Below are 17,084 nucleotides of genomic sequence, written 5' to 3'. Positions count from 1 at the left end.
TTAAGCACATTCCGCTAAAAAGACCAGGGGTCAGGAGTCTAGAGAAGCTGGGACAGATAACAGGGTCACAAGGGAAAGACCTGGTCATTGTCCAGATGCTGCTAAAAGGTATAAAAGTAGGCATCAGAGTGGGTTCAACAACAGTCGAGAGAAGACTTGGGATCTACTTCACTGCTGCTGTTGTCCAGAATGTGAACTAGAACGGGTAATTTGGTTTCAGTTCTATCAAGATAGGCATAGAGGCATTAGCAATATTCAGCTTAGAAATAGTTGGTCCAAACAAGTGTAGAAATTGGGATGGCATGAGTGTGATGGGGATTTAATTCAGTTAACTCTACTGTTCATTCTGATGCTTTGCAAGGTTGATTTCTGCTCGCACGATCCCTTCGCCTCGCTTCCTCTCTTGCATCCTTCAAAGCCGGTCTCAAGACATTTCTCTTTGACCGTGCCTTTGGTCTCCCTCCCACCTCTCTGCCTTCCCTCACCCCTACACCACCCCTCCCCAATGCTCGGGGCCCCGACACCTGTTCAGCGCTTTATAAATGTAATATTGTTGTACGTCTGTTCTGCATGTATGTTGATTAATAAGTATCATGTGATTATGGTGTTACTAGTGTTATGACATTTTTCTAATTTTGTACTTTCTAAATCTTTTTACATTTAATAAACATTATACTCTTACCACAGTGGATTGTATTGTTTACACACCGTAATAGGATGCATGCAGGCAATGTATTATTCCTATTTTCTTCTCAATGAAGCAAAAACAATACTGACTAATTATGGATCATTGTAATTATCTCTGCATCAGCGTTCCTGGAACATACATTACAATAATTGTTTAAAGATTCAAAGAAATTTTACAGGAAGTGTTTACTAAGCAACAGCAACTTGCAAATATATAACGAATGACCTGTAAGTGGGATAACGTCTCAGAGCACTGCACAAAGATAGGTGGGATGCTGATCAAAGGAAAAGGGGGTGCAGTCGAAAAGGTAGGTTTCAAGGCAGGACTTAAGTCTCAAAGACGTGACAATCTGCTATATCAAATGGAAGAATTATTATATCCTTGTAAGATTCTGTAATTAAGGTGTTAAATAATCTCAAATTGTATGTGCAATGTTTATATTTTTTGTTACATCTGATTTATCTCATATGACAGAAGCTGGTTGTGACCAGCTTTGCATAAGAAACAAGACTGTTTCTAAACAACAAACTGTTTTCAGTCATTTTCTCATGGAAAATGGTCTGCAGTTGGCGGGAGAGCTGGGTTGCTTTTTTTTAAACTAACAAAAAGATTCAGCCTCAGGAAATGGCTCTTAAATGCTATTTATGAAACTGAACATGGCAAATTAGAGATGTCCATGTTTTTCTTTAAAATCCAAAATCCAGATATACCTCAAAAGTCCTGGGAAGGAGGAAGTAAAAAGTTACTAGAATATGAGAAAAATCAGTATTTTAGAGACCGAGTTTTGTTTCCCTTCCAGCGCATCCCTCCTGCATCAAAGTATGGTAGAAGGAACTCTTCCCACTCAGCTCCCGTTAAACCTGGTAGCGAAAGCTGCGAGATAGAGTGTGGTCCTTGCTGGACGAGCAGCGGGAAGCTTGCCAGATTGTGCTTTTGAATGGCAAGCTATACAATATTATCAGGTTAAACTCCAGCAGTTACCTTAACACACTGTCTGGTGTACCCAACTTTGGCTCTTGCCAACCTTACCAAATACTTTCCGGAACCTAGCAAAGTTCATCTCCTCTCAGGAGAGAGAACACACAGCATTCCAGACACACAAGCATCCAAATATAGGTGACAGACATGTGGAAATCTCAGTCTGATTTGGATAAACTCAAGAATGGCGACAAGTTTCCCCATTTGTCGAGACAGTGTTGAAGCGAAACAAAAAAACAGACAAAAGAAATTCCGCAGAGGCTGCTTCAAGAATTTCTCTCAACTTTTCAAACGTCCATCACAATGAGCATCAGTTTAACGGGGAGCCATCCTTAACATTTCCTCAACTCTGGAGACGAGGCAACTTGTAGGTTCATTATCATTGCAGTAACTCATTGTTTCACAATAGCACCATTTTGTCGTGATGCACATACATTAGACTTTGTATTTCCCATCTGAAGCCAGCTCCGCACTCTCCTGCTTCTGGTTTCTAAACCTTAAACCTCTTTTGGAAGTTCTAATTGAATAACTCTAACCATTCAGAACCAATAGAACAGTATAACTGAACCAGAAATCGTCATTCACTGGAGGAAGTTCACCTCAAAACCAACCCATGGATATCAGCTATCTTAATGCTAGTTTTGGCCCAGTCTCACATTAAAAAAATTTTACACATCGAGAGGTTTCTCCTCTCCTTCTTCGCTGTTACTAATTTATCAAATGAGGAATAATCAGGCTGACATTTCCAATAATCAAAATTGACTATTAACCTTCAAAAATGATGCTTAAGCTTGAGAAGGTTATTATTCCAAAACAAAGTGAGATGAATGTCTGATACATTGCACAGATTAACACTTCAAGAAAGGGATAATCTTTTAGAACCCAATTATTCTAAGGCATTTAAGACAGACACAAGGGATAAGCTCATTTCAAATTCATTGGTTACTGGTTGTACGAATCACTGCCTTAAAGAAATTATTTGGTTGTACCCAGAAAAAATCTTGGGTATCAATAACTATACAAATTGGTATTATAACTGGGGTCCTGGCATTAGGCTCTGAGCTGTTGCCATTTAATAGAAAGAATTTACTTTCCTTCCCCCACTCTTCATGATCCTAAACCCCGTCAGTAATTTTGAAAAGCAGAGCTAATATAAACTCCATGGGTTTATTTCCTAACTTTATTTCAATAGTTTAAATATACATCATAAACAAAATGTACACAAAATAGCCACAAAAATATAAAGCTGATCAAGTTAGATACAATACGAAAGGATATTAGGTGTAGTTTCCTGACATAATCTTATAGACTTAATTTCACATAATACAAATGGCTACATTAATACTTTCCTCTGCTGATGCTAATCCAAATGGCACCAATACATATAAATATCTTAATTTACAAAATATGTAATTCTAAAATAGGCTTACAAAAGGAAAGGTGCATTTTCAAATCTTTAGTGTAAGATTTCTGACAACGTGGGACTTCCAGAATGAAAATAATTCTCTTCAGTTTAAATTAGTTAAATTCAGTCAGGCACTTCATTTGACAAGTCAGTTAGTGTGGTACACTCTTCTCCAACAGCTTCACCAATGAGTCGAATGGGAACACTTCCACAAGTATCTGTTTTTACAATTAGAAGGGCTTCGCTTCTGCCCTCCGCCACTGGTTTGAACTGGACCGGCAGATTGATGAAGTGTTGAGCCCTAAATTAAAAAGTAAAATCATTATTAAATGTTACACAGAATAATAATCACTGCATTTGATAAAGCAGCTCATCATGTCATCAAGATGTCTCAAAGCGCTTGACAGGATATACTGTAAAGTGAATCGACTATTCTGTGAGCGAAATATGAAAAAAATGAATAAATTCTCCCCAGTTGAAATTTAAAATATTTGTCAATTCGATGTCTTTCACCAGTGAGGATATTTTGTATTGTGAGGGAAATAAAATGTCACAGCACAATTCTATCTGGAGGATTGCTGGCCAGGATTCTGCGAGAGAGAAATTCACTTCTCTTTTTCAAATTGTGCCGTGGAATCTTTAAAGTTCATTTTGCTTCAATCTCACTCTTTAACCTTTTAACTAAAACAGTCGTGGTGCACATAAATAAAACATATGCAATAGTTCATGCATAATTCTGGCTCATTTACATAGAAATAAGCAGTGAGGTGCAAAGCAGCATAATCACAACACACAAGGTTGAGTGCAAGGATGCAGCTTTCACTGTTCAAATCATACCATAATGTTTTCCTCTCATTATGCCTTTAGGGGAGCACTTTGGTTTCTTCACATCTAGGAATTTGGATTATTTTATCTCTTCTGTGGCTATGGTTTCCACAGTGCCAATCAACAACAACTTGCATTTTTATAGCACCCCCACAGGGTAGTGAGGGATGCTATGACACCCTGGGACAGGGTAGTGTCCCAGAGGGCTTGACAATGGCGGAGTACAATTCTGGAGGGAGGGAGAGGGGACCATAGGCACGGTCAAAAAAAGGTCTTCAGGCACTGAAGATGGTCTTCAGACCTGAAGATGGGGAAGTAAAGAGCAAGGCGGAGGGATAAAGCAAGAGTGTTCCAGAGTTTCAGCATTCTTAATACCTTGCCCAAATGGTTACCTTTCAAACACAAGCTTCCAGCAGGGGATAGTGATCAGGAGCACGAACCCAGGCTGATTCTACTCTTTTGAACCAGGGCACTGAAGCCAGTTGGTCTGGCTGAGATTAGCTCAGTACAGACAGGTGATCCAAGCTATTCACTCGTTAAACTCACCAAGTCACTAGCAGAGCTGGAATGTAAATGAGTTTGCTGAATTTATAATTCCTAGCTCTCAGGCAAACCTCCTCCTTGTACTTCTTCAAATTCCTAAACCTTTCTTTTGAACCACTCACCGCAATGAATATTTGGAATGCTTGATGTAAAATGGCTCTCTGGGATTTACAAACTTCAGCTGCAAAGCAACACCACAAGTATTAATACATTCAAGCTACAAGCAAGTAAGAACACACATTTAAAAAACCTCAGGTCAATTTACATCAAATATCGTTTAAACCATTCAGCCAGCAGTGTTCAAAACAGCCATCTAAAACCTATTTCTGCCAATTAGTCTTGTTTATGACATGAAGCAAGATCGCGCATTCAAATCATGATGGATGCATAAAGTTAAACAGTCATTCCACTCCATTTTACTTAGCAATTCAGATACCCTGTACATAAAAAAATCCAAAGTAGAATCAGAGAATAAAAGGATTGGTTTGATATTGAGCGTCTACCTTCATTGACAAAGTCCCTTCAATGCGAACCACTTACTTTTAGATAAAAATTATACTATGTTTCCCATCCATCTCTTTTGATATTCCGTGGAACAGAAATTAGATTTGAAATTAGAAAGTAATGCAAGAGAGAAAAAAAATCAGAGGATCAATGGAACCGGTCAGCAGCACATGCCTCAACTTGGTAAAATAATAATCCTCGTTTGATATAGCACCTGTAATGTTGAGATAATAATCCTTGCATTTTATCACGCTATCAACAACAACAACAAGATTCCATTTATAAAGCGCCTTTCACGTCAGGAGGACGTCCCAAGGCGCTGCACAGTTGGGTCATGACCCGAGCAGGGGGGAAATGGTCAGGGTGAGGGGAGGGAAGGGAGGGAGCGAGCAGGGTGTCTCAAAGAGATTCACAGGATTTTACTGCGTAGAATATGTTTGTAGGCATACATCAGCCAATTTGCGCACAACAATGTCCCATAAAGCCATGAAGTGAGTGACCACTTGTATTCAGGATATTGTTGGCCAGGACACCTGGAGAAATTCCCTTTTCTTTTTTGAATACTGTCTTGGGATTTTTAACATCTGCTTTAATAGTGTACCATCTCATCCAAAGCACAGCACGCCCAACCCTGCACTGGAGTGTCAACATCAACTATACCCACTCTGCCTTCCCCCACGTCCGCAACGTTGCCCAGCTCCGCCATCGTCTCACAACGCAGGGCACCAAAACTCTCATACACACATTCATTACATAGAGGCTTGACTTTGCAAACTCACGGCTTGTCAGCCTCCCCACCTCCTTCCTCCACAGACTGCAGATCATTCAGAACTCTGCAGCCCGTGTCCTCTCCCGCACCAGGTTCTGTGACCCTCTCACCCTCATTCGTGCCCGACTCCATTGGCTTCTCATCACACAGAGGATACAGTTCGAGATCCTGGCCCTCATCTTCAAAGCCCTCCATGGCCTTGCTGCCCCCTACCTCTGCGACCTTCTAACCCCCTACCCACTCCCTCTGCTCAGCGGACACCGGTCTGCTTCATGTACCCCGCCTCACCTGGCCCACCATTGGCGGGCGGACCTTCAGCCACTCTGCCCCAACTTCTGGAATTCCATCACAGTCCGTCCGCCTCGCTCCCTCCCTTACCTCCTTCAAGACCCATCTCAAGACCCTCCTCTTCGACCATGTTTTTGATCACCTGCTTCCCCCCAACCCGCCCTCCCCAATCCCGACCCCCAGCTCAGGTCTGAAACGCCTTGGGACGTTCTCCTGATGTGAAAGGTGCTTTACAAACGTAATTTTGTTGTTGTTGCATTTCTGATAACTCATTCCTTCTAAAGAACTATTTAATATAGTGAACAAACACATTCAACACCGCAGCGTAAGACAAGAAAGACAAGAAACCTCACACCTTGGAGAATGGAATCCATATTTCAGCATCACAATTCTAAAGTGCAACAAAATTAACTTTTTCCCTGTTCAGTATATTCCAAATCTACTCTATATCCATGAATAAATCTACTCTATATGCATGAATAAACCCACTCTATATTCTTGCAGCTCAATTTTTCATTGTACATATTGTAATTATTAACTATGCTTAAAAATTAAAACTCACCATGTGTGCGGTAGAGGAAAAATTGCGCAAATGAACCTTTAACGCACTCGATTCCCCAACTCTGGTTTCAGGGAACACGTATACATTTTGAGGAGCAGTTACACCTTCTCGAGCTGGCCTGCCCGGCCTAAAAATAAAACAATTACAAATTGTAGGTACTTACATTTTTACTTTTAAGAGTGCTGCTGACAAATTTACATAAAGGACTCTTCTATAAAAATACATTTTAATAATCCTTGCATTTGATATGGTGCCTTATCACATCGTTGAGACACTTCAAAGGGCTTCACAGAATACATTGTAAAGTGGATTATTTTTCTTGCAAGCAAAATGCAGCAGCCAATTGCACACAGCAATCCCAGTCGTGGATTGAGTGATTTTTTTTTTTTGAGCGATAATTACCCCCGGAAAGCGATCTGCCATTCGACTAACGAAAGGGTTACTGCTGGGTAAACAAAGGTGGGTGAAGTAAGGAAACTTGCCGAAGGTTTCACCCTGCCCTGGAATTGAACACTGAAGTCTAACTTTGAGAAATGTAAACAATTTTTACTGACCCAACAATGGAATATTTTTCTGATCCAGGTTTTCTGTTTTTCACTTTTAATTCAGTTTTCACAAGGTTTGTGATTGAATCAGCTTCCTGGGAGCTCCTTTTAGTTCTTTTCCCCTGAAGACAGAAGCATGCATTACAGAAGTGTTAGGAATTCAAAGCGCAGGGTTAATAATACTACTGAACATTTTTTTCGGAAGAAGACTGTCTTATATTCAGGTTATTTCTTCACCAAAATAATTATTGTATTTGAAACAATAACTTTCATACCAGGAGAATGTCTCAAAGCCCTTCAAAGTATTTTTGCAAGTGTAGTGACTTTTTTGGGCGAATGCAGCAGTTTGCCCACAACAATGTCCCACAAACAGCCCAAAAATTAATGACCAATGTTATCTGGGGGATTGCTGGCCAGGATGCAGAGAGAAACTCCCTTCTCTTTTTCAAACAGTGCTATGGGATCTTGAATGCCCACATGAAAGGCAAATGGGACCTTAGTTTTTACCCAAAGGCAACACCTCCAACAACAGCATACCCCCAACACAGTATTGAAGTGTCAGTCTGAGTAGAATTCAAAGTCCCAACGTGGGGCTTGAACTCAAAACCTCTGACTCCACAGGCGAGAGTACTGCCAACTGAGTCAGTCCAGCACCTTTAGAAACCAGAAAGGAATCATTATCCACAAATCCCAAGTATTCAATATTCAGTCACTTAGTTTGGTTACTATTGTACAGTTGAATCTCTCACCTTGTAGGCACCTAAGTAATGAGGACATCACTATTCAGCCCATTATCATTGTCAACCCTCTGTGGTGGTCCCGGTAGTCCTGTATTCAGCCACTTAACCCTGCAAACCTTGGACCACCCTATACCCAACAGGTAGGGTGGCCCAAATGAAACAAGCAGCTGGAAGATTGCCAAACAGTGCTGTCAATGGTAAGCTGTACGTTTTCAGTTGGTAAACCCCAGAACCTGAAATGCACGTTCTGGCTCAACCAGCGCCCAATACTCTTCGGAACTAGGAAACTAGGGTGTTTCTCTCCAGCGAGGAAGTGTGCACTCCATTCTAGATGAGGAAATTCTCAGGCGAATGTGACATGCATGTGTGGAACTCTGAAGCTGGGTGAGGGTGTTTCGCATGTAGCACACACTCAACTGACCAATTCGGTTTTGTCAAGTTAGGTCATGAGCTCAATTGGAACCTACCTCTCCACGGAGCTGAAATTGAATCTTATGTTTCATATGTGGTTCTGCAGCAACTCGGCATTCTAGGTCCCAGAACTGAGCATATTCTCCCTTATCTCGCGGCATGAAGACAACTGGCACCTGATGGATCATATGGAATGTTTGGATTATAACACGCTAAATGTTCACTAGTTCAGTAATATTTACTAACAGTTAGATTTCAGGTAATAAACAGATACTTCAATTTTAGAAACAAGTATTCGATAGGGTATTCCTCATTCTATGTCACCATATACAAGTAGGCTACAAAGCCAATGGGTACATTACAATCACTGCTTTGCATAGCTTTCTCGAGTGCACAGATAAGCACTTGATGAGTGCTGTGATGAGCTAGACATGTGAATGATGATCTTCAATATTATAAGGCCAAGGAGTTGAAAATGCCCCCCCCATGCCCCAATTGTCAGTCAAGCCCTGAGATTTACTGCACTAACAAAAACAGGAGTAGGCCATTCAGCCCCTCAAGCCTGTTCCGCCATTCTATAAGATCATGGCTGATCCAACTACCTGCTCTTGCCCTATATCCCTGATACCCTGACCTAACAAAGATTTATCCACCTCAGTCTCGAAAATTCTAGCAAGTAGTTTAATTAATAATCACTGCTGGAAGGTTAAGTAGGTTCCAGAGCCTAGGGCACCAATTTGCTGAAACACAAGATTCCTTAAAAAGCTGTTTGATGTCACCAACAATACTTTCCGTAGGCTGGAAAAACATCAAAAATACAGATGAAGGAGAATTCAAAGCACAAGAGGCACAATTCAGAATAAATCTCATCACACTAACATGAAATTGATAATAACAGCAACAAAATTACATTTGTAAAGCGCCTTTCACGTCGGGAGGATGTCTCATGGAACTAAACAGTTGGGGATTAGGACCAGAGCATGGCGGGGGGCGGCAGGGTTGGGATGAGGGAGGGCAGAGTTAGGAGGGCGGCTGAAGGCACGGTCGAAAAGGAGGATGTTGAGTCGTGCCTTGAAGAAGGCAAGGGAGGGAGCAAAGCAAAGAGATTATGGGATGGAATTCCAAAGAGTGGGGGCAGAGAGGCTGAAAACCTAACCACCGATGGTATGGCGCGTTGGGGGGGAAACCTGGAGCCGGCTGAATGGAGGGAGCAGACAGGTTAATAGGGGATCAGCAGGTCAGTGAGGTAGGAGGGGGCAAGGCTGTGGAGGGCTTTGAAAGTGAGGACGGGGATTTTAAATTCTATCCTCTGAGGGATGGGGAGCCAGTGGAGCTGGACGAGGGTGGGGGTGATGGGGTCACGGAGCCTGGTGCGGGAGAGGATACGAATTGCAGAGTTCTGGATGATCTGCAACTTGTGGAGGGAAGCGTTGGGGAGGCCGATAAGGAGGGAGTTTCTGTAGTCGAGCCTTGATGTGAAGAATGCATATATGAGGGATTCAGTGGCCTGCGGTGTGAGACAGTGGCAGAGTTGGGCAATGTTGCGGAGGTGGGGGAAGGCAGAGCAATTCATGGCACAAATATGGGGGAGAAAGGACAGTTGAGGGTCGAAGAAGACGCCCAGGTTCCTGACTCACTTGGTGAGATTGAGGTTGCACCCATGGATGCCGATGCTGCCAGTGCCTGAGGTGCAGACTATTTCTGCATTAAAATACTACAATCAGGATAGCTGACTGTAGATAGCTGACTCTCATCCAAGACTTGATGTCTGTCAGACAGTCTATCAGAAAATCAGTGGTCATGGAATCAAGGGTGGAGGCAGAGATAGACTTGGGTGTTATCTGCGTACATGTGGAAGTTGACCGCATGACTGCAGATGATGTCACCAAGGGGGAGCATGTAGAGGTTGAAGAGGAGGGGACCGATGACAGAGCCCTGAGGAACACCGCATGCGACAGTGTGGGGGCTGGAAGAGAAACCGTTGGTGGAGACAAATTGGGAGGCTGTGTGGGAAATAAGATCTGAACCATTCAAGGACAGAATCTTGAAGGTTGAGGTGAGAGGAGAGGTGGTGAAGAAGGATGGTCCAAGTATCAAAGGCAGCAGAGAGGTCGAGGAAGCAGAGGGAGCCCTGGTCACAGATGAACAAAATGTTGTTTGCCAACTTGACCTGAGCAGTTTCCGTGCTGAGGAGCACGGAAACCCGATTGGAGGGGCTTGTGAAGAGAATGGGAGGAGAGGAAGGAACGAAGCTGGGAAGCAACGACTCTTTCAAGGACCTTGGAAAGTAAAGGGAGATTGGAGATAATAATAATAATAACAATCCTTGCATTTGATATAGCGCTCTTCACGTCGGGAGGACGTCGCAAAGCGCTTCACAGAACACACTGTAAAGTGAATTGACTGTATACTTTGAGGGCGAACGCGGCAGCCAATTGCGCACAGCAATGTCCCACAAACAGTCGTGGATTGAAAATGACCAATTTATTATTGTTTTATTTTCTTGAGGGATTATTATCAGGCGTGTGGAGTAAGGAAACTTGCCCAAGGTTTCACCCTGACAGGAATCAAACCCAGGTCTCTCGCTCGCAGAGCAAGTACTCTAACCATTGAGCTACAGGACTCCAAGAAGGCAGAGAAGGTTTTTTCAGGAAGGGGGGGATTATAAGCTGTTTTTAGGGGGTTGGGAACAGTACCAGATGATAGGGAGAGATTGATGGTATCGGAGAGGAGAAGGGTTAGGAGGTAAGGAGAGGGGTGGAGATGGGGTCAAGAGAGCAGGTGGTGTGTTTCATGCTGGATATGGTGGTGAATAAAACTAAGAAAAAAAACTGTTAAAGCTATTAATCCTTACCTTATCTGTACAATGTGCCTGTAATGTTCCAGATACTCTAGAACATCTGAATGCTGTATAGGTTGCTCGATAAACATCCCCAGTGTCATCCACCCACTATTTAAATACAAACATATTTTCACTTTGTATCCACCTCATTATCACTGAAGTGAAACAAAAATATACAATTTAATACATATATGTGCCATAATTTTAATATTACAATGCATCCCCATTATAACATGCTTCATTATAATTATAATAAATCTTGCATTTGATATAGCGCTTTATCACGTCTTCGAGACGCCTCAAAGCGCTTCACAGAATATACTGTAAAGTGAATTGACTGTATATTTTGTGGGCTATTATGATAACAATGCTTGTGTTTGGAATAGTGCCTTTCACATCAGACAAATGTCTGAAAGCTGTTCACAGGATTTAGTGTAAAATGGAATGACTACTGTATCTGTAGGAGTACATGGCAGCATATTTTGGCACAGTGGTATCTTAATGTCTTAAAGTGCTATGAAACCAAGTTTGATTGTTGGTCAGCACACTGGAAGAAACTCCCTTCTCATAGCGCTAATTCATTTAACAAGATTCTTTAACATCCACCTGATCCCATAGATCCCATTCACGTACCCAGCAAGCTCAGTTTCCACACACCAGCTGGCTCTTATACAGGCACAGTAAATCCAGTTACTGCAGCCTTTTTACAAGGTGGTGTTGGGATTTTATGTTCTGTGACAGCCACCAGTAACAGGCACAATACAAGTTGTGAAAGAGCCACTGTATTCCACAACACATTACGTTTTGACAAATACAGTCCTTGATTTACACATTTTGATATTGCTGCAGTTCCAGGATGGGCACACTGATACTGTATTCAAAGTGGTATTTATTAGCAAGTACCTAGTTGTTAATTCATTGAGTTTTAGCATTATAAAAGCATACTACTCATTTAAATAGTTTAGGGATTCTAGAATTGAACACATATGGTGTAGTCTAAAAACAAACAGAAAATAAGTGTAACCTACTGAAACAAAGCTGTGCTGGGAAATTATTTACTTCAACTCACCTTGACATACGGAGGTGCGAAGGAAGACAAAAACCATTTTGCTGCTCCTTCTCCAGGATTAATGATTTCCAAAAATGATTCTGCAATGAGATTACAATAGCTACTTTCAAGCAATGATAGTTTCTTGCCCAGCAATTTAATATTTGTTTCCTTTTAGTTTCTTCTGTGTTTCTCTCACATGCAGTAAATCCCAGACAAGTCATTACATCTCTAAAGGGACCATACACAATGTTAAGAATGTGGACCAGCCAAACCAAGGTGGCTATCCTTACCCTAAGCAAATATACTCCAGTCTGATCTGGATAAATAACAATGGTGTTGGAATGATACTTACAAGGTATTACGAGGTAATATTGCTCTCCTAGTTTGCCGATTGTAACAGTGTGTGGTCAAGAGATGATCAATGTTGTTCAAGTGTATGTTTAATCCAAGTTGAATAAGAATACCTTGCTCACTTAAGCAGTCCTCACTCTTCAAGTGAAATTATGGTATCTGCCATATCAAATATTAACACTTATACTGTAAAGTGGATTGACTGTGTATTTTGTGGGTGAAATGCAACAGCTAGTTGAGCACAGCAGTGTCCCACAAATAGCCATGGAATGATTTTATCTGGGGGACTGTTGGTCAGAACACAGAGAGAAACGCTCTTCTCTTTTCGAATAGTACCATGGGATCTTTAACATCCACCTGAATAGGCAGATGGGACCTCGGTTTAACGCCTCATCCAAAGGATGCTTTACTAGTTAAACCCAGGTGGAACCTTTTGACTTTCCACACAATCATTGAAGTAATTAGGAATTCATTAGGAAAGGAAGCAGATCAGGTACATTTTCAGCTTCAAATTTGGATGAAGTTATCCATTGTAATAATTTTACTCTAAAGGCTGCGTTACGAAAAAAAAACAGGATTAAAATGAAAACCTAGTTATATTTGTCTTGTACAGTGGGGTTAAAGCAGCTAGTTTTACTACTGAAGACACAAAATGATTAACAGTACAGGTTTGATTCTCAACGATATGTTACTCCAACATTAGTTCTTAGCATTTTTTTTAATAAAAAAATAAAGTACATGGTGTTCACAAAGTCCTGTTACCTCCATGTCTTTTTCTTAGTGATTTTTTTTATTTTCTGTTGCAGTTGAGTGGAGTGTAACAATGTCTGATCCCAGTAACTTTCTCCTCACTCAGTCCACATTATGGAAGATATGACACTGAACATGGTGACGGATCATTATCTGCCATGAAAATGATGGCGCTCACTCACACCCATCCTCTGGATGCCTGGACATCTAAGTACAGTTAAACACTTTAAACACTAAATACTTCTAAACACAATTATCATCATTCTTCCACACGTTTTAGTTGTTGCTCAGTGCACTGGAGGAAAAAACATGGGGTTAACAGGACTTTGTGACCACCCTGTAGAATACCAGGATCAGGCATAATTGCCCTGTTTTAGGAAATGATAGCACTGAATGTTTACCTGAGTTTAACCCAACTGATGTTGAAGGAAAGCGTATCGTTTTGCTTTTTACTTGCACTCTGGTTGGAGAAGGCTTTGGTAGAGGCTGTCCCACATGGTGGATAGGCGTCACAGGTTCCACGTCCAATGCTACATTTGGGCTTGCTTTACCTGGAGAAGTGTCCATCATAATATCTTCTCGAATTTGTACTTTGATTAACTGGGAGTAGGAAATGGAAAATTTGGATTATTTCCAAGATCTTATGGAATGACTGACTTGTAACAACAACAAGATACATTTGTATAGCGCCTTTCACATTGGGAGGACATCCCAAGGTGCTGACGTGCAACACGGGTTGAAGAGCACTCGCCTCGCAAGCGAGAGACCTGGGTTTGATTCCCGGCAGGGCAAAATAGTGAGCAAGTTTCCTTACCTCACACACCTCTGTTTACCTAGCAGTAAGTAGGAAGTGGGTTGTTAGTCGATTGGCAGATCAATTTTCCGGGATAATAAGCCCTCAAAGAAAACAATAATTTGGTCATTCAATCCACAGCTGTTTGTGGGACACTGCTGTGCACAATTGTCTGCTGCATTTCACCCACAAATACAGTCAATTCACTTTACAGTAAATTCTGTGAAACACTTTGAGATGTCTAGAAGACGTGAAAAGCACTATGTCAAATACAAGGATTATTATATTATTGAACAAGTTATTCTACACAAATGCATCGTTCAAATTTGCCACTGCAGATTGCAAGCGCTCTGGGATGCTTCCCTGTGTGAGGGCCGCTATATAAATGCAAGTTGTTGCCGTTGTTGATGATCAGAATGAACATGAAATATAAACTGCTGAAGCTCAGAATCATTTGTAGAAAGTCAAGTTTGGCCTCTGGTGCATTAAATTGCAAGCCTATCGTAGATTCTAAAATCATTTTTAATTTGGGAATAATTTCATGCTAAAACACTGGGCTAATCAGCACACACATCAAGATAATAAGAGGCAGATTCTGAAGACGAGATCACAATGAGTTACTTCCACTCACAAAGCGGAACGGAGGGCACGAGGGACAAACCGGAGGCTGGAGCCAGCCGAGTGGGGGCAGTGGGTGAGGGATAAGCAGGTTGGATAGGTAGGGAGGTGAGAGGGCATGAAGTGATTTGAAAACGAGTGAGAGGATCTTGAAATAATATTAACAAGTGACGGGAAATAACCAAGGCGTGGACGAGGGTTTCAGCTGCTTTGCTTGTGAGTTATGGACTGAGGTGAGCAATTAACAGGAAGTAAGCTTCCACCCCCACCCCCCAGGGCAACGCTGCTGACAGCAGAGCCAGCCTGATTCATTGGCAGGACTTGGAAAGGCAGAACAGTCACTGGGGCCAGGGAATCATCCCATTCAGCTCTGCAAGCCAAAGATCTAATGGGTAGAGTGGTCCTAGCTGGACAAGCAGTGGGAAAGTTAGCCAGACAGCAATATCAAAAACAAGCTATGTGGCTTTAGCAGGTTAGACACCTGCAGTTACCCTAATGCACACTCTGGGGTCCCGATGCCTTGGTTCTTGCCAACCTGCACCTAATAATTTCTGGGAATTAGGTAAACAGGATGTGTTCATCCAGGGAGACAGAGTGCATTCCATTCCAACAATCTATCTCTGGGATTTCCACATGTATGTGGGATGCATGGAATTCTTAGCTTGGCTTGGAGACTCAAGCCTTGTGATGGGTTTCCGCACGAGTCAGACCAAAGAAAACAATAATGAGAAGATAGCACTACCCAAGTAAGAAATCTCTTTACCCTGACACAACAAAAAGGTATACACAGCATTGATTTACCTGATGCATGTTGTCGCAGTGCACATAAATCTGTCCGCTCCATGGGACAGTAGAACGTTTTGCAGCAAGAGAAGGATTTGGACTCACAAGAATCATTAAGTGGCTCCTGATGAAGAGGAAAAAAACATTAAGTTTTCACTAAGAAAAATGTGCAATTTTTTATTTTAACAATCCTTGCATTTGATATAGCGCCTTATCACATCATTGAGACGTCTCAAAGTGCTCCACAGGATATACTGAAAGTGAATCAACTGTATATTTTCTGGGCAAAATGTCATATCTTTGTACCTATCTACCCATATACAACAGTAGTTTCAATATAATATCAGTTTGATTCCCCACTCTTATAGCATGTATAAGAGGCTTTTCAAAACACAACATAAATTCCTGCCCAAAAGCAGCAAAGCAAATGATTTGGAAGATGTTTGAAGAGACAAGTTTAAATTCAAGACTGATATCTCAGCGGCTAAACAAAATGCATCATAAGGTGGTTGTCCAGTGGTTAAGAACAGGATTCCTCTTGCTTGGTCGTTGAGAAAATAGTGTAATTTGTTCAGACCAGATGTTGGGTCCTGTAAAGCAGCTGGGACTTGATGGCAAAGCTAAGCATTGAATGTTTGAGTAGAAACAGAAAAAAAGCACCCTTTGCCAAAATCACATTGCATTTTAATATATAAAAACTCCAGTCTTAATCTATTGGATTTAGGTTTATACGAGTACATACTGTGGATCAATAACTCCTTGTTGTGGGGTCACAGTTAATGAATGTGCTGGCCAGGAGAGTTCAAAAGACAATGATCTAGTGGAGTGGTTTTTAATCTGCACCCGTCCGGTCTGTGCCAATCCATCTGTAAATAGGAACCAAATATTAAACACCCGAGTACATAATAATACTTGCATTTGATGAGATGCCTTATCAATTTGTTGTTAAGAATATATTGTAAAGTGGATTGACTATTTTGTGGGTGAAATGGCAGCCAATTGGGCACAGCAGTGTTTTACAAACAGTCATGGATTGAATAACCAAATTTACTTATTTTTCTTTTGGAAGGTTTATTAACCCTGGAAAAGCTATCCACTATTCGACTAACAACTGGGCTCCTACTGACTGCTAGGCAAACAGAACTGTGTGGAGTAAGAAAACTTGCCTTAGGTTTCGCCCCTCCCGGGAATTGAAGCCGGGTCTTCTGCTAGAGAAGCGAGTGCGCTAACCACAATGCTATGGAACTCCACAAAATAAAACAGTCAGAGTACAGCTTTACTTTGCCAGCTAGTCCGCAATCTTCTCCAAATACTTTTCCCCATCAACCACTTGAATGCAATTCTTCAGAAGCGCTCAGGTATGGTCCAGTATTGATCTCACTTCACCACAAAGTCGGTTAGTCTTTTGTGCCTCCCTAGAGAACCATTGCCCACATAGGAAACACCACACTGAGTGGCAAAGTGCTGCACCATCTTGTGATCCATAATATTACCAATACCAGAAATAATATGAACTGGCTTAAACTGATAGGAATGTTAATGTCTTTGGGACGAATCTATTTCAGATACTGATCAAGCTACCGGACTAATGAAGTAGCAGTGGGGCTGGAGCCTTTTAATATTGGCATACCTGCTTAC

At 41.6% G+C, this 17,084-nt stretch overlaps 1 protein-coding gene across 1 annotated transcript in view; it reads right to left on the bottom strand.

Moving 5' to 3' along the window:
• Positions 1-2,828: 2,828 nt before the first annotated feature.
• The window catches only part of cep192 (centrosomal protein 192), a 63,827-nt gene continuing 49,571 nt past the window's right edge, over positions 2,829-17,084 (bottom strand). Inside the window, 10 exon segments of the mRNA XM_042331768.1 lie at positions 2,829-3,372; positions 4,562-4,620; positions 6,563-6,689; positions 7,117-7,229; positions 8,315-8,434; positions 11,113-11,208; positions 12,170-12,249; positions 13,654-13,852; positions 15,465-15,570; positions 16,189-16,312. Coding sequence (XP_042187702.1) covers positions 3,195-3,372; positions 4,562-4,620; positions 6,563-6,689; positions 7,117-7,229; positions 8,315-8,434; positions 11,113-11,208; positions 12,170-12,249; positions 13,654-13,852; positions 15,465-15,570; positions 16,189-16,312 — 1,202 coding nt within the window. The 3' untranslated portion in view covers positions 2,829-3,194.

This window comes from Callorhinchus milii, unplaced genomic scaffold (assembly GCF_018977255.1).
Source record: "Callorhinchus milii isolate IMCB2004 unplaced genomic scaffold, IMCB_Cmil_1.0 Scaffold2, whole genome shotgun sequence".
In the NCBI taxonomy this organism is placed as follows: Eukaryota; Metazoa; Chordata; class Chondrichthyes; order Chimaeriformes; family Callorhinchidae; genus Callorhinchus; species Callorhinchus milii.
This window is presented reverse-complemented; position numbering and strand designations above follow the sequence as displayed.